General features: G+C 41.7%; 7 protein-coding genes across 7 annotated transcripts; 5 read left to right on the forward strand and 2 right to left on the reverse strand.

Moving 5' to 3' along the window:
• Window positions 1-127: 127 nt before the first annotated feature.
• On the forward strand, window positions 128-1,540 carry GGS22DRAFT_183015 (arginine N-methyltransferase 2; the record flags this gene model as incomplete). Its single annotated transcript, XM_047964041.1, has 2 exons — window positions 128-806; window positions 894-1,540. 2 exons carry the CDS (start codon window positions 128-130, stop codon window positions 1,538-1,540), a joined length of 1,326 nt encoding a protein of 441 aa, XP_047823505.1.
• On the reverse strand, window positions 1,488-4,404 carry GGS22DRAFT_148863 (hexokinase). Its single transcript, XM_047959050.1, has 6 exons — window positions 4,063-4,404; window positions 3,272-3,394; window positions 3,189-3,214; window positions 2,719-3,132; window positions 2,213-2,667; window positions 1,488-2,161 (listed from the first exon to the last, which is right to left on the reverse strand). The coding sequence occupies exons 1-6, from the start codon at window positions 4,100-4,102 to the stop codon at window positions 1,738-1,740; spliced, it is 1,482 nt and encodes a 493-aa protein (XP_047823506.1). The 5' UTR covers window positions 4,103-4,404; the 3' UTR covers window positions 1,488-1,737.
• Window positions 4,405-5,544: 1,140 nt separating this feature from the next.
• GGS22DRAFT_148868 (Ribophorin I) lies at window positions 5,545-7,431 on the forward strand. Its single transcript, XM_047959051.1, has 3 exons — window positions 5,545-6,032; window positions 6,092-6,943; window positions 6,997-7,431. The coding sequence occupies exons 1-3, from the start codon at window positions 5,683-5,685 to the stop codon at window positions 7,271-7,273; spliced, it is 1,479 nt and encodes a 492-aa protein (XP_047823507.1). The 5' UTR covers window positions 5,545-5,682; the 3' UTR covers window positions 7,274-7,431.
• A 2,470-nt stretch (window positions 7,432-9,901) lies between these two features.
• On the forward strand, window positions 9,902-11,725 carry GGS22DRAFT_2571 (putative sphingolipid long chain base-responsive protein). The gene is made up of 5 exons (XM_047966615.1): window positions 9,902-10,145; window positions 10,353-10,878; window positions 10,987-11,290; window positions 11,361-11,376; window positions 11,434-11,725. Coding segments are annotated over exons 1-5 (861 nt in total). The 5' UTR covers window positions 9,902-10,143; the 3' UTR covers window positions 11,447-11,725.
• Window positions 11,726-11,886: 161 nt separating this feature from the next.
• GGS22DRAFT_148880 (ubiquinone biosynthesis hydrox) lies at window positions 11,887-13,650 on the forward strand. The gene is made up of 2 exons (XM_047959052.1): window positions 11,887-12,096; window positions 12,168-13,650. The coding sequence occupies exons 1-2, from the start codon at window positions 11,916-11,918 to the stop codon at window positions 13,457-13,459; spliced, it is 1,473 nt and encodes a 490-aa protein (XP_047823509.1). The 5' UTR covers window positions 11,887-11,915; the 3' UTR covers window positions 13,460-13,650.
• A 480-nt stretch (window positions 13,651-14,130) lies between these two features.
• Window positions 14,131-15,424, forward strand: GGS22DRAFT_2577 (RBP11-like subunits of RNA polymerase). Its single transcript, XM_047966616.1, has 2 exons — window positions 14,131-14,250; window positions 14,311-15,424. The coding sequence occupies exons 1-2, from the start codon at window positions 14,191-14,193 to the stop codon at window positions 15,394-15,396; spliced, it is 1,146 nt and encodes a 381-aa protein (XP_047823510.1). The 5' UTR covers window positions 14,131-14,190; the 3' UTR covers window positions 15,397-15,424.
• Window positions 15,425-15,708: 284 nt separating this feature from the next.
• On the reverse strand, window positions 15,709-17,669 carry GGS22DRAFT_148882 (uncharacterized protein). Its single transcript, XM_047959053.1, has 3 exons — window positions 16,332-17,669; window positions 15,879-16,281; window positions 15,709-15,822 (listed from the first exon to the last, which is right to left on the reverse strand). The coding sequence occupies exons 1-2, from the start codon at window positions 17,502-17,504 to the stop codon at window positions 16,018-16,020; spliced, it is 1,437 nt and encodes a 478-aa protein (XP_047823511.1). The 5' UTR covers window positions 17,505-17,669; the 3' UTR covers window positions 15,709-15,822; window positions 15,879-16,017.
• Between the last annotated feature and the right edge of the window lie 4,097 nt (window positions 17,670-21,766).

Here is a 21,766-nt window from a genome sequence, read left to right on the forward strand (position 1 = left end):
TACCGTTCAACCTTCGATTTTCTTTACTACCCCACCATCGACAGCTACCTACACACCTCCATAAGGAGTATACGGTGAGAGCTTCACAATTAGACCATTATCCAAATCCCGGCGGGAAACAACCATCATGGCAACCACCCGCCCCAGCGACAGCATCGACACCCGCATCCCAGCCTCCTGCCCAGCACCGATATCCCAAATCCTCTACCACTCCTGGCACCACGACCTAACAGGTCTCAAGCCTCTCCTCACGGTCCCCGAAAGCGCACGTGTCCAAGAACCGACCACGGGCGAATCACCGCTACACGCCGCAATCCGAGCATGTGCGCCGGCGAACCAGGGGGAGCTCGGCGGGGACGCGGCGGACGTAGAGGAGCACGCGAAAGCGGTTGTGCACGAGCTGTTCATGAGTGGCGGTATATGGAACGGGCTCGACGACAACGACGAGACGCCGGGGTGTGTGGCGGAGCGGCTTGGACTGAAGGGGTTGTATACACTATGCGTTGAGGCGGGTGTGAGAGCGGAGTTGCTGTTTGGGCTGTTAGACGGGTATGAGGAACTTGAGTCTGATGATGGGGAGGATGAGGAGGAAGATGGGTCTAATAAGGAAGATGACGGTGAGGAAGAGGTGGATACTACGGGTAGTGATGCTGAAGCAGTTTCTGGGGATGGGGTTGAGGCGGAGCAGCATGTCTTTGTGTCGAAGCGTGCTCAGGGGCCGAATGTCAACAGTGAGGATTATCTACGTTCGAACTTGACGTATAGCGATGGCAAGCTAGTGGACTCTGCCCAAAACGGCGTAATGAGTACGTGCTTATCAGCTCATTCCCTTAGATTTTCAGGACTGTTGCTTTCCTAGAGGTGCTTATTTACTAACCCCTATTTCCAATTAGTGGCCTGGGAAACATCCATCATGCGCGCTTCCGTCGATTCTCTGCTGCCTGAACTTCCGGCTGGTCGCAAGGTCCTAAACATTGGATTCGGCATGGGCATCATCGATTCTATGTTCGCTGAAACGAAACCCTCCAAACACCACATTATTGAAGCGCATCCAGCCGTGCTCGAGCATATCAACGGCTCTGACTCCAAGTTCGGAAAGGATTGGGAAGCTAGCGGTGCGAGTGATGGAGCTTACAAGGTTCACGCTGGAAAGTGGCAGGATGTGCTTCCTAAGTTACTAGAACAGGGTGAGACATATGATGCTATTTACTTCGATACGTTTGGTGAGGATTACAACCAACTCCGTTTATTCTTTACCGAGTATGTTCCTGGTCTACTCGAGGACGAAGGCCGATTCGGCTTCTTCAATGGCTTAGGCGCCGACCGCAAGATCTGTTACGATGTCTACACGCAAGTTGTCGAGATGCATCTCAGTGATGCGGGCATGGACGTCGAATGGCAAGTGTTAGACGTTGACATGAAGGATCTCGAGAAAGAAGGTGAGGGGGAATGGAAGGACGTTAAGAGACGTTACTGGACTCTAGACAGTAAGCCAACCGACGCTTTTTTCTTGACTTCCACCATTTTAATAGCAAGCTAACTCGCGACAGAATACCGACTTCCGACCTGCACTCTTATGGGATAACTCCGTATCACATCTTATTTCTAGCCCCGTAGCCAGACACCAATCGTTTTTCTGTTGTCCTTGGACAGCCCTCTCTATGTCTAACCCTCTAGGGGACGCCCCGTTATTTTTCTGTAAATAAGCTACGCTGTCTCTTCGAATAATCCTGTTGCTTATTTGAAGTTCTCGGGGTGCAGGATACCGGCAACGTTACCCTTTTGCACTCTCTTCAGTGTGAGAGCAGCAATAACGGCAGCACCAACACCACTTCCGTCTTCGGCAGCGAGGATTTCCACTGGGTCTTCCTCCCTCGAGTTCTTCTTAGCTGGCCAGTCAAGAATCTCTCGGAGAGCCTGCGCGCCTCGAGCCTTGAAATGCGGGTATTTGTTGAACACAGAGCCGTCTGCGCCTACATGGCAGGGTTGGAGGTTCTTCTTGGTGCAGATAGCGGCAACACCACAGGCCGATAATCGAGCGGCACGAGTACCAATAAGTTCAGCAGCTCGGCGAATCAGCTCAAGTTCGGGGCGAGTAGTGGCTAAGTGGAGCTTCTCCTGGAATAGATCTGCAGTCTCCTGCAAGTTCTCGAATGGGTCACTACCGAGGGTCAGCTAAACAAGATCAAATAAAATTCATGTGATAACTTACTCCTCAATGGCCGAGAGGAAGGATGAATCAAGAGTGTACGGCTTTCGGAGGTACTTGATGTCTTGTCCCTCGAAAATGTGAACCTCCTTGTTGTCATGCAAATCGACCAAAATCAGTCGGAAGATTTCTCCGAGATAGAGACCAGCTATACATTTCTCGAAGGCCTGCTGTCCCGGTCGGGGAGATTCCTTGTCGATAATGATATCGTAAGGAGTCCGTGGAAGGACCTTGTGCTCGTTGTCGAAAGCGCCCCACTCACAGTTAATAGCCATCGGCAAGCTCGGGTCCAGGTTCAAGTGAGCTAGCTTAGGAATAGAACCGCAGTTCTCCATGTATGCGGCATTGCATCCGGTTCCGAAAATACATCCGATGGCCATCTTTGGGTCAGTGTAGGCCGAAGCAATGAGAGTACCCGTAGTATCATTGATCAAGGCCGACACTTTGATAGGAACTTCCTATGATTTCGTCAATACTGTCTTTAGATATCCTGTATTCACATGACATACCTGCGCATCTAAGGCAGCTTCTAGAAGCGGCACAACATTACGGCCCTCGACGCCGTTGATATCGAAACCCTTCGTCCATCGTTGTAAAACACCCTCATCAATGTAGTTCTGAGTGGCAGGGTACGAGAATGTGAAACCAAGGGGAATCTTTCCCTGTGATGCAGGAATTTCACCGTGGTGGGTTTCGATGAATTGCTTCAGACAATCGGCGATATACTCCCAAAGTTCCTCACATTCGCCAGTCTTCAGCTCCTCGGGCATGCGGTATTTGGACTGGATAATATCGAACTCCGACTTGTTATCCGTTAGGGTAATCTCACAAACACGCAGGTTTGTACCACCCATATCTAAAGCCAAGTAGGTTCCAGTCTCGGATCCATCTGGGAAATCCATAACCCATGTTGGGTTCATTGGCTACGTAGCGCGTTAGTTGATCATGCGTGCATATGTATGTCGAGTCTAGAACTCACGATACTGCCACCTTCTACGCTCAAGCCTACGAATCTGTTAGTTCTAGTTCTAGTTTGTACCTAAAATAGGCATATTAAATTACCTTTCTCGAGCTCTGAAACGAAGTGTGTGGTGATTTCCTTGAGCTTAGTTTTATCAACGGTGAATAGATCTTCTAGCTTCTTAATCTCGGTAAGAAGATCTTTTGGCACATCGGCCATCGACCCTGTGATACTAAATATCAGCATACTAGCTCATTTTTAATTATGAGAAGTGAATAACCATTTAGTCCATCTTGAGAGTTTCCATGATGGTGATGGTGGTATGAACCGAGCTTCGTCGCAAGACCAAGCGCAGTTGGTCTTTGTCCAGCCTCCATAATGAATTTTCAAGTAACAATAATAAACAGTATAATAGTTGATAAGATAAAGAGAGGTTGAATGGTAATATTTTAGGAGAGAGAGTAAAGCATTATGAAAAGATGGGGGTTAAGAGAAAAGGTTTGGTGAGATATAACTTCTAAATTGGTAACCTCAAATGAACTAGACTGAAGCTCATACAACACACGTAGATAGTAGATCTGATGAGCTCAAATTGCCTTAGTCCATTCTGGTGTAAAATACCAATGTTTGCATGACGTGGAAGGAGCAACTGTACTCATAGATGCTTGGTGTTATGTGTAACAGTACAACTGCCTGAATCGAATCTCATTCATCTGATTACTCAGGGAAAGAAGGTACAATGAGTAACAAAATGGGTATATCCCAGCTGAGCAACTCAAGTACCAAAGTGCCTAAAGTCTAACTTCCGCACTTGCATGTGGTTTCAAAAGTCCACGAACGTAAAACTAAACTCGAAGCTGAAATCAAACATTGAAAACAATACTATACATACCCTTTCGGGAGGGCGGCTTTCGAGGACCAAGACCGACCATTTTGATTTTAATAATAAATATCTAATAACGTCCAAGAAGTTGTGATAGCAAGAAATAATATCTGAAACAACCTAAATTTCTAAAACCGCGGTGTTAGTATAATCGATGATATAGCAAATAGAAGAGTGAAAAAAATGAAGGTCAGAAGAAAAGATGTTGAGCAAACAATCCCGGTCATGCCATGTGCTAGGTAATAAATAGTGAGAGTTTTCAGGGCAGCCAAGGTTAACTCGGATCTTAGACAAATAGGAGAGAGTCATTTCCGAATCAAGGAGATAAAAACTTACTCAGCTCAGCAAGATCTTGACATACAAGAGAAAAGGAAGGACGTCGTAGTAGATTGCTACTGGAGCTTCAGGTCTTTTCAATGGTGAGGGGAATTTAAGCTTGACAAGAAGTGCCCCTCCATCATCGACCCACCAACTTAGGTTTCCATAGATTGATTGGTTTATTGCCAATTTTGGTAACCTTTATTGGCTTGAATGTTGTGCTTGGCTTGGGTTGGTTGAGTGGACCTAAACTCCACCAAGTTACCTCACTTGGGGCAATTACTGTACCTGGTACATGCGGATCTGTGAGTACATGCGTATCTCCGTAGTTTCTCTGCTTGGCTTGTTGTACCTGATTCGAACGCCTTCCAACGATTTCGTATCATTACACAGATGAGACTTCCTTCATTTGATCTTCCTATCAAAAGAGGCTCTCTTAAAACTGGTCCATAAAAGCGGTGTGATCACTTTTAAAGTTTGTAACCTTGCTGCCTTAGAAGTATATAACGCCATCCATCCGTTCGGGAAGATGGGCAATTCAAGGTTCCAGAAGGCTTACAGATGTACATGTGTAAGTGATTTACGCAGCTGCGGACATCCATGGGTGCTGTCAAGAATGAGGATGGAACTCCGTAAGAGGTACCAAACCCCGTGTAAGCTGAGATTATTCGGATCTGAAGCCTGTTACCTTGTCACCCCGCATTCCAACATCGAAAGTTTGTCACGTCTCCTTCAATCCTTTAGGACTGTGCCGTCGTGGGGTAATGCTAGAAACAGATAAGGCTTTAGAGGAATTTGAGCGATTTATTTGTTATATTCATGAGATTTCAGATGATGTGGTTTCGTATAAGTAATTAGCAACAACTATCATATGTGATGATTCGATAGTAATGGGATGTTGAGTCTTTTTAATACACTTGATGAAAGTTCAATATTCTGAAGTATCAAGGATCCCAAAGCTTTAATTTATCAAAACGTGACAGGTCCGGACAATTGGTTCCATACAAAATATGGGGTTACATACCCTGTCGTATCTTGCCGTGTAGCTCTAACTAAAAGCGGTCTAGCGTCATCTCTGGTTACACACGGAATAACGTACATCCTCAATCCCGGTTTGGTCGGGACAGACGCGCATTGGCAACGTAAGCTGTAACTTTTTGAAAGGTGTACCTTAGCTTTTTGAACCTTGGAAGCTTTACGTAGAAAAGCCACATGTAGCTGTCTAAGTCAAAACTACAACGCCGTTGATCATTAACATCCATTGGCGCTACTCATTCTTTTCATGAGTAGCCCATTCGGTCTTTATTCGTCATGAAGTTCTCTGCGGTTGCAGCTACCTGCCTAACTTTCTTTTCCCAGGTCCTCGGCGAAACTAACACAGCCGGACCGTCGTCGTCGAAAGTCGTCCTCCCAGCTACCTTCAAACCACCCCAGGTTTTCAAGAATGCCAATCTAGTGCATGTCATCTCCCTAGAAAAGAATTATGCGAAGGAGGCAATTAATGTTTTAATTGAGAACATATCGTCGGAACCTCAAGATGAATACTTCCTACCATTTACGAGTGCGCAGATGGCGCGGGCTGGCGGCCTTGAGGTGAAAGATAGAAAAGATTCTAGCATATCAGGCTTTGTCGCAGAGGTTGTCGAATTCGATCCGACAAGGTAAGGGGATATGGATTTTCTATTAGATCGCCATATTCAAGTTGCTAATTAAATGCCAGTGATGTTCAATACTATCGCATTCGACTACCCGCACCCTTGCCGGCCAAGGGTCAACAGACCCTGGGTATCTCGTTCTACTACCTCGACGCACTCTCCCCGTTACCGGCTGCGATCGAACAATCCGATAAGCAATACCTCGTCTACCAATTCTCGGCATATGCCCCGTCAGCCTACCCTACTTCAAAGCAGAAGACTGAAATCAAGCTTCCATCTTCTGATATTCCCGATTACACCAAGATTGTTGGTAGCGGCGATGTCAAAGAATTCCCCCAGAAGCAAGGCTCAAAGCTTACCTATGGTCCCTTCCCCGAGGTCCCAGCCTTCGCAATGTCTCCAGCGAAGGTGAGGTTCGAGTTTACGAAACCCGTTACTCACGTTTCGCTTTATGAGCGAGACATCGAGGTCAGCCATTGGGGAGGAAACGTCGCGTTCGAAGATCGATACACTCTTTACAACCACGGCGCAAACCTCTCATCTCAGTTTAACAGGGTTAAATTTGCGCAATCCCAGTATTTCAACCCCCAGTCGTACGCCTTAAAGGACATCAAGGTTCCTCTTCGAGTTGGAAGCAAGGACGCTTACTTCACGGATGTTATTGGCAACGTGTCGACTTCGCGCTTCCGGTCTAACCGACGAGAGGCCTTACTCGAATTGAAACCCCGTTACCCCATTTTTGGTGGTTGGAAGTATCCATTCACAATTGGCTGGAACGCAGATGCTAAGAGCTTTTTGCGAAAGAAGTCCGGTGATAGCTACCTATTAAATGTGCCTTTCATTGAGGGGCCTAAGCAACCTGAAGGTACCGCGTATGAACAGATCCAAGTCCGCGTGCTTCTTCCTGAGGGTGCTAGGTGAGTGTCTCTTGATAAATTTCCCCATTAGATATTTTCTGACCATTTTGCAGTAACGTTCGTTTCTATACGACGGTCCCCGAGTCTTCCATCACCGATTTCACGGTGGATCAGCAAAAGACGTATTTGGATACCATTGGTCGCACTGTGTTAACAATCAATGCGAGGAACTTGGTAGATGACTTCCGAGGCCGCGATCTCATTGTATCTTACGATTATTCGCTGGCAGCTAGTCTACGCAAGCCGGTGATCGTCTTCTCAAGCATGGTGGCGTTATTTGTTGGCATCTGGGCGATCTCCAAGGTGGATGTGAAGTTCTCGACGAAATAAGGGGCGTTTGGTTCGTTTTGGGACTAGGTGGTACATATGCGCGTGTGTACATTACAGGTTTTCCAAAAGGATTTTATGGTGGCCTAGGAAAACTTTAGAGTAGCTCAGGGCATAGCTCCGGCACGAATGAATACTGAAATGAAATGTTTCAATTTGACCTCATCTTTTGGTTTCATACCGACGTACTTACGTACGTAAGTCAAGAGAAATGAGACAAGATATCTTCGAATTCACCAAGGTGAGCTCATTGCTCCATTTCGGCAGATACCTACCTTCAATGTTCACCTAGAACAAGGCATTATCAACAAATATCTGGATTTTACAGGGTCCAAGGGTCCTAAGTTGAGGTGGTAGCACTATACGACGGAGCTAAATTAGCTCGATGAGGCTTGTGATTAAAGCTGCAAGCTGACGTAGGCGCAACATCATAGGTTGTACCCCTAAGACATCTCGGAACGGGAATGCAAAAAAATGCAGAACCGGAATTTCGGTAGAGTTGTAAAAATAAAAAGTTCAATAAAATTCATCATAGCAGCTAGTATAGGCAGGTATGTATGAGATTAGACTAGTGGACAAGAGATCGCAATCCGCTATATATGGGGACTGCATCTGCAAGGATTTATTGAGGCGGAATTAAACGATGTGCTATAGGTGGACTTGGTGGGTATTTGTTAAGCACGGCATCGCGATGGATATGTCCCTGTGGACACGAAATAAGGCACAGCATAACGTCAAAACCCCCAGTTGTGGACACGAAAGGTCTAGATACGTCGGATGAGATATCTTGTTCGCCCGGCTGCATGGTATGCAACGTTCTATTTCGTGTTATAGGTCGCCACAACCGGGTCCAACCTGTTCGTGTCGAGGTCGAGAAGCAGTGCGAGTCCAAGTCGCAGAACCAGAGCGACGGTGTCCTTGGCAATATTTTCCGTGCTTCCGCCCGTCGGTAGTGACGCTTCTAGACCCCGTGATAGGCTGGGTGTGTGGCGCAGAAAAAGATGTCAAGGCTACTACTGTATTCCTCGTACGATCAAGTTCTTTTTTTTGTCCTGCTTGTGATACATGCCAGCTTCGATATTGTTAGCCATGGCGCATATCGAATATCGGCTGCAGGGATTACAACATGGAAAGTTGGGATGTGTGCGAGGATCTTCTGGAGGATCTTGAGAACTGGGAACCCGGCGCCGATGATCTAGGACGCACGCCAAGATGCCATCTTCAGTGTGTAAGCGTATGACGGTTACACCGACGCTACCTCCTCGTGACGCTTCTGGGTCAGCAAGGCTGAGTTGGGTCATAGGTCATCTGAAGATGAATACATAAATACTTGACTGGCTTCCGGTCTCTTCATTCTCAGAACTAGTTCTCTATTCCATTCGATCTATCAGCATTTACACTCATAAACTCGGTTCGATCAAATTATATAGGCCCGGCCCCCTTTACCCGAAAATTTCAACTATAATACTCACTCACCTCCCTAATCTGATCCAACATATTATTATATCAAGACTTCCAACAAGATCCAGTCTTGTATATAATTCCAACAATATACACCTCAGACAAAAGAACTTATGACCCTCCACGTCTCCGTCCATACCGAGAGAGACAGGATGTGTTTCCGAGCCGAACCTTCGCGGAAGTACTACTACCACGAGGAGTACGTCCCTGTGAGACAAGCCCACCTCCATCATCACCGCTCTTCGACGCCAAGGGTTAGCTACCACTCGCACCACACACACCACAGCCCGCGTGTGAGTACGACTAGCTACCGGCGCAGTGCTCCGGTGGTCTACGAGAGGACCAGCCAGACAAGATACCACTAAGCGAGTTTACCGCCATCCGACTGACTTATCAAACCAAACAATCAAACAACCAACCAACCAATTCAACCACTTCAACGCATAAAACATAAAACATAATACATTACGCACATGATAATATTTAAAAGTTCGGGCCGGGGATATATATTTCGAAGTATGGATATTTAATATTGGACACATGTAATATTCGTTTCTTGAACGAGCACTTGAACGATTAATGAGTTTCTTAATCATGGAGTTTTCGAATAGAGAATGATTGGAAAGCATTGGAAGGGATAGGAGCACGATTAGGGGGGGAAAGCGAACATAGGCGCTCGGACCAAGCGGGGTGTCGGTTTACAGCTCCAAAGCACATTCTAGAGAAATGCAAAAAAAATATGACATCATGATGGTTCTTTAGCTTCCCTTCGTCGTCATCTCCCGTATTGCGTACTCGAGGCTTTGCACTATTCTTCTATTCTCTCTAGACGCATCCATGTCCCTTTTTGCAAGTGTGATGTGATGTAGTTGAGTCGGTTAGAAGAGGGGTTGATAAGTCTTTTCTTGAAATATACAATCGTGTTGTTGTTGGTGAACAGTTCAATGTACAACTCGAATAAGTGAATACTATTAGTTGGCTCCTTGTTTGCTCTTTTAATAAACCCCTGCTTAGCTATACCAATCGATCTACACGATACATACCACTATTCCGCCCCACTCCTATAGGTAACGCCAGATATTGACAACAGCGATTAGGAAATATTCCGTAAGTTTCGTGGGTTACTTCCCTATAATTACCTTTGATATATTACTAGGTACTTTGTAATCTAGATGATAGACATCAATGAGGAACCTCGCACCTTACACATGCTTATTCACTTTGTGTTACTGCGCTATAAAACAATGGGAAGCTCTTGCGATGACAAGGAAACCCGAAATAGGAAATCACCTACCTGGAAAACATGAAAGCATGAAAAGAATGGAAGCAACAACACAGCTAACAGCCTGCAGCTGTCATAACCAAAAAACGAACCCAGCCGATCCTCTTAACTCTTCTACTTGGAAGACATCATGTAAGCCACAATGGATTTCGCATTCTTCAACGGCAATTCGAAAGGCGTCTCCGAGCTGGAGAGGAAATCCCAGCTCAGCCGTCAGGGGAGCACTCGATCCCTAGGGTCAACATGCTTGTAAACCTTTCACCGACCCAATCCCCTAACCAAATGACCCAATTGCAATCACAAAGGCCGAGCAAAACTAACACCCAACCCTCTTCTTAGGAACCGCTCCCTCTCCATCCGCTCCACCAAAGCCGGCACACCAAGCTCGCCCGGCCCGTCCAAACGCAAGGGCTTCTCCTTCGCCTCCCTCCGCGGCTCAATCCAACCCGAGCTCTCGCGCCGCCTATACCAGCTCATCAAATCCTCCAACAACCTCGTGTCCGCGCACGAGACCGCCGGGCGTGAGCGAGAGTCGATCGCAAAACAACTATCCGAGTGGGGCGAGCAGACCGGCGACGAGGGGGTATCGGACATCAGCGACAAAGTCGGGGTCGTGCTATCGGAGCTAGGCGCGCAGGAGGACGCGTACGCGCATGGCCTCGACGACGCGCGGGGGCTGCTTAAGACGGTCCGCAACACGGAGAAGAGCGTCCAGCCGAGCCGCGATGCGAAGGCGAAGATCGCGGATGATATCCAGCGCCTTAAGTTGAAGGAGCCGCAGAGCCCGAGGCTGGTTATTTTGGAGCAGGAGCTTGTTAGGGCGGAGGCGGAGAACTTGGTTGCGGAGGCTCAGTTGACGAATATTGTATGTTTTTGCCTATCGCTTTTTTGTCTTATCGATTTTTCCTTTTCCTTTTTTGCATTTTTATGACTAAGATAGGTAAGTCGGCGGACACTACTAAAAGTGATATAGACTCGCAACAAGCTAAAGGAAGCCTACGACGCCGAATTCGCCGCCGTTATCGAGAGGGCTGAGAAGCAGATCATCCTCGCCAAGCACGGTCGACGGCTCCTCGAACTCCTGGATGACTCACCTGTCACGCCTGGCGACGCCCGCCGTGCCTACCAGAACGGGGCTGCGGCGCGCCAGGTCCTGAATGATGCCGAGGATGACCTCAAGGCCTGGGATAAGAATGTAGATGATCAGTACTCCCTTGTCGGAGAGGAGATGACGGGTGCTGGAGCCGGCGTTGCTGCTAGTGAAACAGGAGATGGAGGTGAGTTGCCATCCATGATTTAATATTTGTGATATCGACCGTTTAACTAATGATGATGACGATGAAGTAGTTGCCGCAGAGACGGCGTATGTGAGCCCCACGCCAACTTCGAATTATGATACTCACGATCATACATCAAGAAGCCCGATGCCCTAAGATTTGGCACGACGGTAGTCTTATCTACCTATAATCGAGCATATCGTAGATGTGCAAAGGGAGGCCTGGTCGATTTTCTTACCTAGAATATATGTATAATCCTGCTCGGGCTGGTTTGGAATCAGGGAGTTTACTATTTTGTATCCGCGTGTAACATGCTTACCTACATTAAGGCTACAATAAATTGGGAATTGGACTCTTATTTGAGGTGTACGAAATGGCATTTGTTAGGATAATTATAAGACTGCTTTGAATGTATTGTCTTGCACTTGTGTGATTTTACATGAATTATTGTAGTGAAGAAGTTCTCGTAGCAAGGGCGTTTGCACTTATACTTATACGGCGAAACTCCGGGTAATACCAACCCTTGCTCCCCATGCCCCCCCCCCCTGCTGATAAGACTCCTCCAAAAAGTGACGATTATCGTTCCATCCAGAACAGCTTTTGCGCACGGCGGACCTCCGACAAAATGGATTTCGTCGTCCTATCCGGTCGCCGACTCCGCCCGAACCTATGTAGAACCTGCATCCGTCGACTTGCACCGCGAACGTCCCGATCATACGCCAGCACCAGTTCCAAGCAACCTGATATCTACGATGTCGTCTGCGTCGGCGGCGGTCCCGCCGGTCTCAGTCTTCTTACCGCGCTGAGTAAGTCCACCACCCGCACTACACTCTCGGCTACGCCAATGCCACCACGTATACTAACCTAAGGTGCATAGGAGCGAATCCAGTAACGGCCGGTCTAAAAGTCGCTCTCGTTGAAGCCCAGGACCTGCGCAAAGTGCGCGGGTGGAAGATGCCGCCCGATCGCTTCTCGAACCGATGCAGTTCGCTCACCCCGGCCTCGGCGAAGTTCCTCGACGGGATCGGGGCGTGGAGATATGTGAAGAGGGAGCGCGTGCAGGGGTACCATGAGATGCAGGTTTGGGACGGGGTCACGGATGCGAGGATCGAGTTTGAGTGGGCGAAGGGTAGGCGTGGTGGGACGATCGCGTATATGACTGAGAACCTGAACTTGACGTCGGGGCTGCTGGGACGGTTGGAGGAGTTGGGGGGTGTGCAGGTGTTTGATGGGGCGAAGGTTGAGGGGATTGGGTTTGGAGACGAGACGGAGGATTTGGATTTGAGGGAGTGGCCGGTGGTTCATCTAGCGGGTGGGAAGCAGTTGGCGGCGCGGTTGCTGGTGGGTGCGGATGGGGCGAATAGTCCTGTGAGAGCGTTCGCGGGGATTGAGAGTAGGGGGTGGGATTACGAGCGGCATGGTGTTGTGGCGACGTTGGAGCTGGAGGGCGAGGGTTGGGGAGGAGACGATATGAAAATCGCTTACCAGCGATTCTTACCCACCGGCCCCGTCGCTATGCTTCCTCTTCCGGGCAATCTCTCAACGCTCGTCTGGTCTACCACGCCCTCGAACGCCGCCCTTCTCAAGTCCCTCTCGACGAAAGACTTCATCGCCCTCGTCAACGCCGCCTTCCGCCTCCGTCCTGTGGACCTCGAGTTCATGCACACGCTTTCTTCCGGTCAAGTCGACGAGCTGGCCTGGAGATTACAACACACGCAATTCAATTACCAGGCTATACCACAAACCGTCGTCGGGGTCCAAGAAGGCACTATAGCCTCGTTCCCGTTGAAGCTACGACATGCGGATACGTATATCGGGGAGCGCGTGGCGCTAGTCGGCGACGCGGCACACTCGATCCATCCGCTTGCGGGACAAGGGCTCAATCAAGGGCAGGGCGATGTCGAATCGCTGACCCGAACGATCGAGTACGCGGTCTCGCACGGCCAGGACATCGGAGCGCGAATGTCGCTCGAGCCGTATAACGCGGAGAGGTACGGTCCGAACCATGTGCTACTAGGCGTGTGCGATAAGCTGCATAAGCTGTATTCTGTGGGTAGCGGACCGTTGGTGCCGTTGCGGTCGTTGGGGTTGAACGCGATTAACGCGTTGGGACCGGTCAAGAATTTCTTCATGGATCAGGCGGCTGGGAATGGGATTAAACTATTTTAGATGGATGGGCGTGTTTGATGTATGAGCTTCAAATTGCTCGGCGTGTATTTTATGTAGAATATGACCTCGTGGCTTATGATAGACGATGCGAAGAGTGCGTCTGAGACGAAGAAAATATGTCCAGAATCCAGTATCATGACGTTGTCCTAATACCTAGATGAGACTTGGAGTGCGATCGAGCTTGATTGATGGTCGTACGTCATTGCGAGCCTAGCATCTAGAGGCGAAATTTCGGTCTCGCCACAATCGAGCTCGAGTGGTAGTAAATAAGGCATCTTCCTCATGGCGATGCATCAAGCATCGATCATAATGAAAATGAAGAGATCAAAAATTGCGCTCCCTACGATCCACGAGGGATAATAGAAAAGGGTCGACTCCGCGATGTGCAATGCAGGTCTTCCCTCATGCTAACCCTGATGCTTGAGCCAAGGTTAGCGGAACAAGGTAAGTATGAAGAAGAAAGGAAGAGAAAGGAAAAAAGAAGAGAGGAGAGCTGGGTATTTATGTTCTTTACAAGTGGGGCAAACCCGGACGCACCTGCCAGGCAACAGAGCTAGAGGGGTGCATTCCGAAATTAGTGGTGTAAATTTAGCATTAACTGATAAGCATCGATAAGATTAGATAAATATTTTTCTTTTGGTTGCTTTTTTTTTTTTTTGAGACAGACAATCAATCGGCTTCTACTATTCGTTCACCCCGCCTATACCTATCCAATCTACAAATCACACATCATGGCACCTTCTTCAGGACGGCGAGCACCGCCTACAGCGGAAGAATTGGAGGAACGAGACGTATGTTGCCAATTACCCTTCAAATCAAGTGTCACCTAAGTAATCTAACAAACGAACTAGATCGTAGGCATAAACAAGGAAACAGTAACCAACACCGTCTCGAACGACTACCCCGACAACTACGCAAACGAAGAGCAAGCGTGGGACAAGGACGTCTTCCGACAGAACTTCAGAGTCCAATGGCACGAGAACAAGCAATTCGAAGCGCAATTCTCGCTAATCGGCGTCGACGCCTCCATCGCCAATGCCTTCCGCCGCATCCTCATCGCCGAGATCCCCACCCTCGCCATCGACACCGTCTTCATGCACAACAACACCTCCGTAATCCAAGACGAAGTCCTCTCCCACCGCCTCGGACTTATCCCTTTCACAGGCGGTAAAAAGGGACTGCGTGAATGGATGGGGTTCTGGCGCAAGCCCGCCGACGGCGAGGGCACCTACGACACGACCTTCGACAACAACACCATCAGCCTGAAGCTCAAAGCCAAATGCACACACAACCCGTCCGCGCCGCCGAACTCCAAGGACCCGCGCGAGTTATTCCACAACGCGCATTTATACGCCCGGGATATCACGTGCGAGATGCTAGGCGGCCAGCCGAAATACTTCTCCGGCGCGGACCGCATCCGCCCGTGCAACCCGGACATACTGATCACGAAGATGCGGCCGGGACAGGAGGTCGACATCGAGATGCACATGCACAAGGGCTTCGGGTGGGACCACGCCAAGTGGTCGCCCGTCGCGACCGCGAGCTACAGGCTCATGCCTACGATCACGATCACGAAACCCATCGTCGGCGAAGACGCGGAGAAGTTCGCCGGCTGCTTTATGCCGGGTGTTGTTGCGCTGGAGCCGGTCACACGGCAGGAGGCGAGGGTTAAGGGGAGTGGCTTTGAGGGCCACGAGGGGGAGTTGAAGGCTGTGGTTAAGGACCCGATGCGCGATACCGTGAGTAGGGAGGTGTTGAGACATGATGAGTTTGAGGGGAAGGTGAAGTTGGGGAGACGGAGGGATCATTTTATTTTTTCGATTGAGAGTACCGGACAGTGGGATAGTGATGAGTTGTTTGTCGAGGCGGTGAAGACGCTGAAGAAGAAGTGTCAGGTGCTGAGGCCGCAGGTTACGAATATGGTCTATACTTATTGAGGGCCTAGTAATGCTGCGTGCTTGGGGGGAGGGGAGGGGAGGGGAGATAGGGGGTTTTGCTTCGCGTTTAGAGGTGCATGTGCATGCTAGATGGGAGGGCTATTCATGACACCTCCGACGAATGGCGTTTGGTGGAAAATGTATCGGGATGGGTAGTTTACTCGGGTTAATAGAGTAATCAAAATTTCAAGAAATCTTTTGAGGGCATTATAAATGTGATTGCGTGTTCTTGGGTTTGGGGAGTCGGGTTTTTTGTGAATTATCTAATTTTCAGCTTCGAAGTCTATGGATTTTCCTTGGTAGAAGGGTTATCGCTAGAAAATGGGCTGGGAAGCCTAAAGCAGGCAATGACAAGGCTTTACCAATGTCTATATTCTATTTAAGACTGCATCTGCCTAAAGGCTTGTGTATTATAGTTCCTATATACTAGGGTTCTCCGTTAGAAGGCGAACGGAAGGGACATCGTGGATGGAGATACTCGCCTGTTAAGCTATTTACACAAACGCCTACGCTAATATGAATTAACATAGCGATGTGACGGACCTCAAACCCTACCTTCGTGACAAAAGTGGCATGATGCAGTCATTTCCCTCTCCGCTTCATTTGAAGATATAGGTACCTCTAATAATATGACCTCGTGCTGGCGCTTCGGTACTCGTCTGACGTGCCAGGGAATGCGCCTACCGGCGTCTCGACAACGGTATCTTCGTCCGAGCTAAATTGTTCGTCTCCGAAATCGTCTGACCGATCTGGAGGAGCACGCATCGCCTCGAGAGATTCCCTTCCGAGATCTGGGAGTTGGTAAGGTTTAACGGCGTGTATCTCTCTTCCGGACGGAAGACTAGCCAGTAATGTGCCAGGTGGTGGGACAGTCTGGGTCATCATCTATTTTGAATCAGCCTTACCCGCATTAACTCTCGTTCAGCTAGACTTACCGTATCATTGATCTTCGTCCACTTTGCCTCCAACATCTCGATGACTCTCGTCTCCTCCACCCTACCTGCGTCAGCGCCCCAATTGGTGCCCCTTTCGACTTTCTTGTCTTCCCTCCTCTCTGACCAATCCTTCTTCATTCGGGTAAGACTGATACCCTTTTTAGTCTCTTTTGACTCGACCCCGAGCTCTTGAAGACCACATCGTAGCCAACCCAGAGCATTTCCAGTCTGGCCCCCTAACTCAGCGTCTATTCCAAAGAAACGACATGCTTTTGCCCGGCTCGTCTTCCTGAAGTCCTCTAGATAACGCAGCAATCCTTCGTTAAGCTTTGAGGGTCCTCTTCCTTGAGATTGGCATAGAGAAGATGCTTGACCTGCATGATCTGCGGCTGCAAGACAAAGTCGAGCAAATAAATGGGCTCGGACCTTGGGGATCTCCGGTGCCTTGTACATCCACTCCCGGTCGTTGTCGTTGCGGTCTTGTGCTACAACTGCCGGGTACGGATCGTCTTTGAGGACGGCAAGTAGAGTTGCTTCGGCCAGAGCGAGTGAAGACATGGCTCGGGCGATAGATTGCGAAATATCAGCGCATGGAGGTGTTGTAACCCAACCTTCTGCTCGACGGGCGAGGTAGTCATGTACCGAAGCTGCATCTAGCAAGTGTTTTGTTGCTGTTGTTATAGCTGTAGTCCGTTCTTGTGTGCTGAGTGGCACGCCTGACGTAACGTAAAGCGGGTGCAGAGAAGCGCGAGCAAGCAGAGTATGGGTATAGCCCACAGCGGAGAGAGCAAAGAACAATTCATATTCTATAGACTGGACTTTGACCCTGGCTATTTCCTTGCCCGGCACCGCATGGTCTGATAAAGTAGGTCGCCATTCGATAGTGGGATTAGAAGTTAGAACGACACTGACTTCTTCTCCTGAGATTGCTTTATTACTTAAGCCAGCATCGATAGCGAGGAGATATGGAAGATAGTTATTCAAGTTGGAGAGTATAGATGGCAAGTTGGGATTCTGAGATGTTGCAGGGAGCCGCTTATGTTTTTTCAATGAGTCCTTCACAACCCCTCGATGAGTACTTGTGTTCAGGGGTAGTGAGGGGTGAGACTCGCAGGTGAAGCTTGAGGAGAATGAGAATGACGACGTAGTGGGTAATATGAATGGAAAAGGCATCTTGGACTCTGGATAATCCTCTATGACAGTTGTATGATTCAAAATCCCAACACCTTAAATGAAATGAATTGGAATCAACACACTCCTCTTCTCATATAGAAAGGACTTTTGGTTTTGTTACGAAAGATCACCGTAGCCAAGTCACTTGGCTTGCCTGAAGTTGTTCATGCCATGCTTTTGTGATAATAAGAGATATAGGTGACAAACAAGAAATAGCAGCTGTTATCAAACCGAGGTATGCTGGAAACGGGACGCTTGTGAGGTCACACAGTTTATCTTCAATAAATTGGTCCGTACCTGTACCGTGCAATTCACCGTGCCTAGCCGTGTCAGCCACAACCTCATTCTCCCCATTCATTCTAGAAGGAAATCCCTGCCGACGAGCTAATAAAACGATCCCTGTTTAAAAAGTACTCAGGTACGAAATGAAGATAATGTGGACTATACTAAATTCTAAGGTGGACCATAAGCCCGTATCCGCTAACCCGTTAATTTAATTAATGTATTAAAATGTATATAGTATAAATAAGTAATATATATGAAACTTATATTATGTTTTATAATTTATAAAACGTTGTTAATATTTAATAATAATATTTTTAATATTTAAATAAATATATATTTATTATAAATAAAAATATTTTTTATTTTATAAAGTTTTTAATTTAATAAATTAAAACGGGAAAATAACGTTAATTTTTATTATTAAATTTTATAATTTATTAATAAAAAAAAAATAAAATAAAAGTTATATAAGTAAATATTTATTAAATTTAAAAAAAAATATAGTTTATTTTTATTTTTTATTAAATATATATTATATGTTATTTATTTTTTATTTTATTTTTTAATTTTACGTTAATATTTAAATTTTATAATTTATTTATTTAATTAATTTTTTTATTTTAACGTTATATTTAAGTAATTATTCGAAGCTTAACGCGAATTAACGTTAATAAAATTAATTATTTCGTTATAAAAAAAAATATAAGTTTTTAAAAAAAAAATAAATTATTTAATTATTTATATTCGAATTTTTTTTCTTTTTTTAAATAAATATTATTAAATATTAAAGTTATAAAACTTTTTATTTTAAACATTTAATCCGTAAAAAGTAATTAAAAAAAATCGATATTTATTATATTAAATTTTTAATTTATTTTAAAGTAAATATATTTTATTTTAATAATGAGTTTTATTTAAATGTAAAATACGATAATATTTAAAAAAATTTATAAGTATAATAATATTTAAATAAAAATCGAACGATTTTTATTAATTATTATTTATATTTTTATTTATTATTTAAATTTTCGATATTAATTTTTTTACGGTTAATATTTAATTTTTAAGAAAAGTTATTTATTAATTTAACGTATTTAATTTAATTTTTTTTTTTATTAAACGAAATAATAATAATAATAATAATTAATATTAACGCCGAGGGATTATTATTTATATAATTATTTTAAAATTTTATTAAAAATATATTAAACGTATTAAGTTAAGTTTTATATTTTATATTTAAATATAAAATTTTTATAACTTATTTAATAATTTATATTTTTAAACGTGCGTTATAACGGTTTATGTTATATTTTTTTTATTAAAAAACGAAAAAAAAAAAACGTAAAAAAAACGGTATTATTAATAAAATTAAATACGTATTTATTTAATAAAAGTTACGTTAAATATAAATTTAATTATTTTAAAATATTATTATTAATATATAATATTATTTTTTAAGTTTATTAAAAATATTATTTTTTATATTTTTATAATTTTTTTATAATAATAATAATAACGATAATAAAAATTATAATAATTAATTTTATTACGAAGTGGAATTAAAAAATTAAAAAATAATAACGTTATTACGCGAAAAATTTTTAATTATTTTTTTTATAAAAAATACGGTATATATATAAATGAAATTTTTTATTTATTTTATTTTTAAGATTAATTATAAATAAAATCCTTACGAGGATTTTACGGGCTTAATTTCGATTTTATAAATTTTTAATTATTAATTTAAAAAAAAATCGATATTTAATAAACTTTTTTTACGTTTAAAATTTTATTTTTAAATAATAATTTAAGTTTACGTTTTTTTAATTTTAAATATTTTTTAATAAAATAAATAATTTTTAAATATATAATTATTTAATAAATAAATTATTATAAATGAATATTATAACTTATTTTTTTAAATGATAATTATTTATCGTTATATATTAAAATTATATATATACGTTTATTTAATAAATAAACCGAACTTAATATAAATATTAAAGAATTAATTATATTAAAAGTATACGTATTATTTATTATACGAAAATTAATGTTAAATATTATTAATATTAAAATAAATATTATTAAATAATTATATATTATATTATTAAAAATATAATTAATTAAAAAAATATATTAATATATAAAAAAGTTATATATTAAAATTAATATAAGATTATTAAGCGTTTAAAACTTAATGTAATTTTAACGTTTATTAAATAAATTATTATTAAATAAAAACGTAGTTTTTTTTTCGAAAAAAAAAAAAGGAAATTACGGATTTTAAAACTTTAAAAAATTATTATATTAATTTTAAAATATTATTTTAAGTTTTTATATTAATTTTTATTACATTATTATTTATTTTATTTTATATTATTTAAGTTACAAAGTAAAATTAAAAAATTTAAAAATAATAACGTTATTACGCGAAAAGTTTTTAATTATTTTTATTACGAAAAATATAATATATATATAAACGAAGTTTTTTATTTATTTTATTTTTAAAATTAAAAGTTAACGGAATTTTTACGAACTTAACGAGAATTTTATAAGTTAAATTTTAATTTTATAAATATTTAATTATTAGTTTTTTTTTAATTAAATGTAAAATAATTTTTATAAATAAAAATATAGTAAAAAAAGTAATAAAATAAATAAATATTTAATAAATATACGGTTTTTATAACCGTGTTTAATAATGTAAAGTTATAATATTTTTTTAATTAATTAAAATCGAGTTTTTATAAAAGTTTTATTATTTTAATAATGTAGTTTAAATTCGAATGTATATTTTTTAATTAATCGAAATATTTATCGATAAATTCTCGCATTTTCGAAATTAAGCTTAAATAATTAAATATATAAATATTATTTACGTTATATAAAATTAAAAAAATGCTAATAAAACGTATATATATTATTTTATATATATTAAGTAAAAAATTAAATATCGTAATTTAAGCTTTTAAACTTAATTTTAAAATTTATATTTTTTTATAATGTTAAATTTTTAATTAATTATTTTATATTTAAAATATTTTTAAAAGTTTAATAATTAAAATAATTTAATTATTTTTATAACGCGTTTTCGAATAAATTTAATTATATTAAAATTAATAAAAAATTAAATTAAAATTTTATAATTAAAGTTAAATTAAATTAAAATTAATTCGAATTAATCGAAATAATAATTAATTTTTAATTTTAAATATTATAATTAAATAAAAGTTTAAAAGTTAAAAAAAAAAATAACATATAATTTAAATTAAATGTTTTCGATTAAATTAAATTAAAAAAATTAAAACGTCGAATTAATTAAGTTATAAATAATTAAAGTTAATTAAATATATAATAAAATTTTAATATAATTTAAAACGCGTTTAAATTAACGTTAAGCTTTTTTTCGATATAACGCGCGTATTAATTAAAATTATATAATGCGAGTAATATTAATTATAAATGTTTTAATATTTAGTTATTTATTTTTTTTAATTCTTAACGAATATATAAAATTTACATTATTTTTAAGAAAAAAAAAAAAACCTTACATTATATAAAATGATTTATTTAATTTAATTTAATTTAACTTATAATAATATGTTTTATTATATTATTATTAATTTATAACGTTATTTATAATGTTTAAAATAAAAGTTAAAAATGTTTATATAATAATTATAATTATATATATAATTTTAAATTTAATTTAGTTTAATTTTAAACGGTATAACTTTTATTTATATAAGATTTTTTTTATTATATATATATTAAAAAGTTTTAATTTAAATATTTAAAAATTTATTTAGTAATAATTTTTAAAATTATTTTTATTATAAAAATATTATTTATATAATAATTATTTTAAATTTATATATATTTTATATATTTTTTTAAATATATTAATTATATTAAATTTAAGTTATTTTTTTTTATAAGTTAAAAATATAAGGATAAGTATTTAAGTATAA

The sequence above is a fragment of the Annulohypoxylon maeteangense genome (assembly GCF_022496945.1).
Source record: "Annulohypoxylon maeteangense strain CBS 123835 unplaced genomic scaffold GGS22scaffold_1, whole genome shotgun sequence".
Taxonomy (NCBI): Eukaryota; Fungi; Ascomycota; class Sordariomycetes; order Xylariales; family Hypoxylaceae; genus Annulohypoxylon; species Annulohypoxylon maeteangense.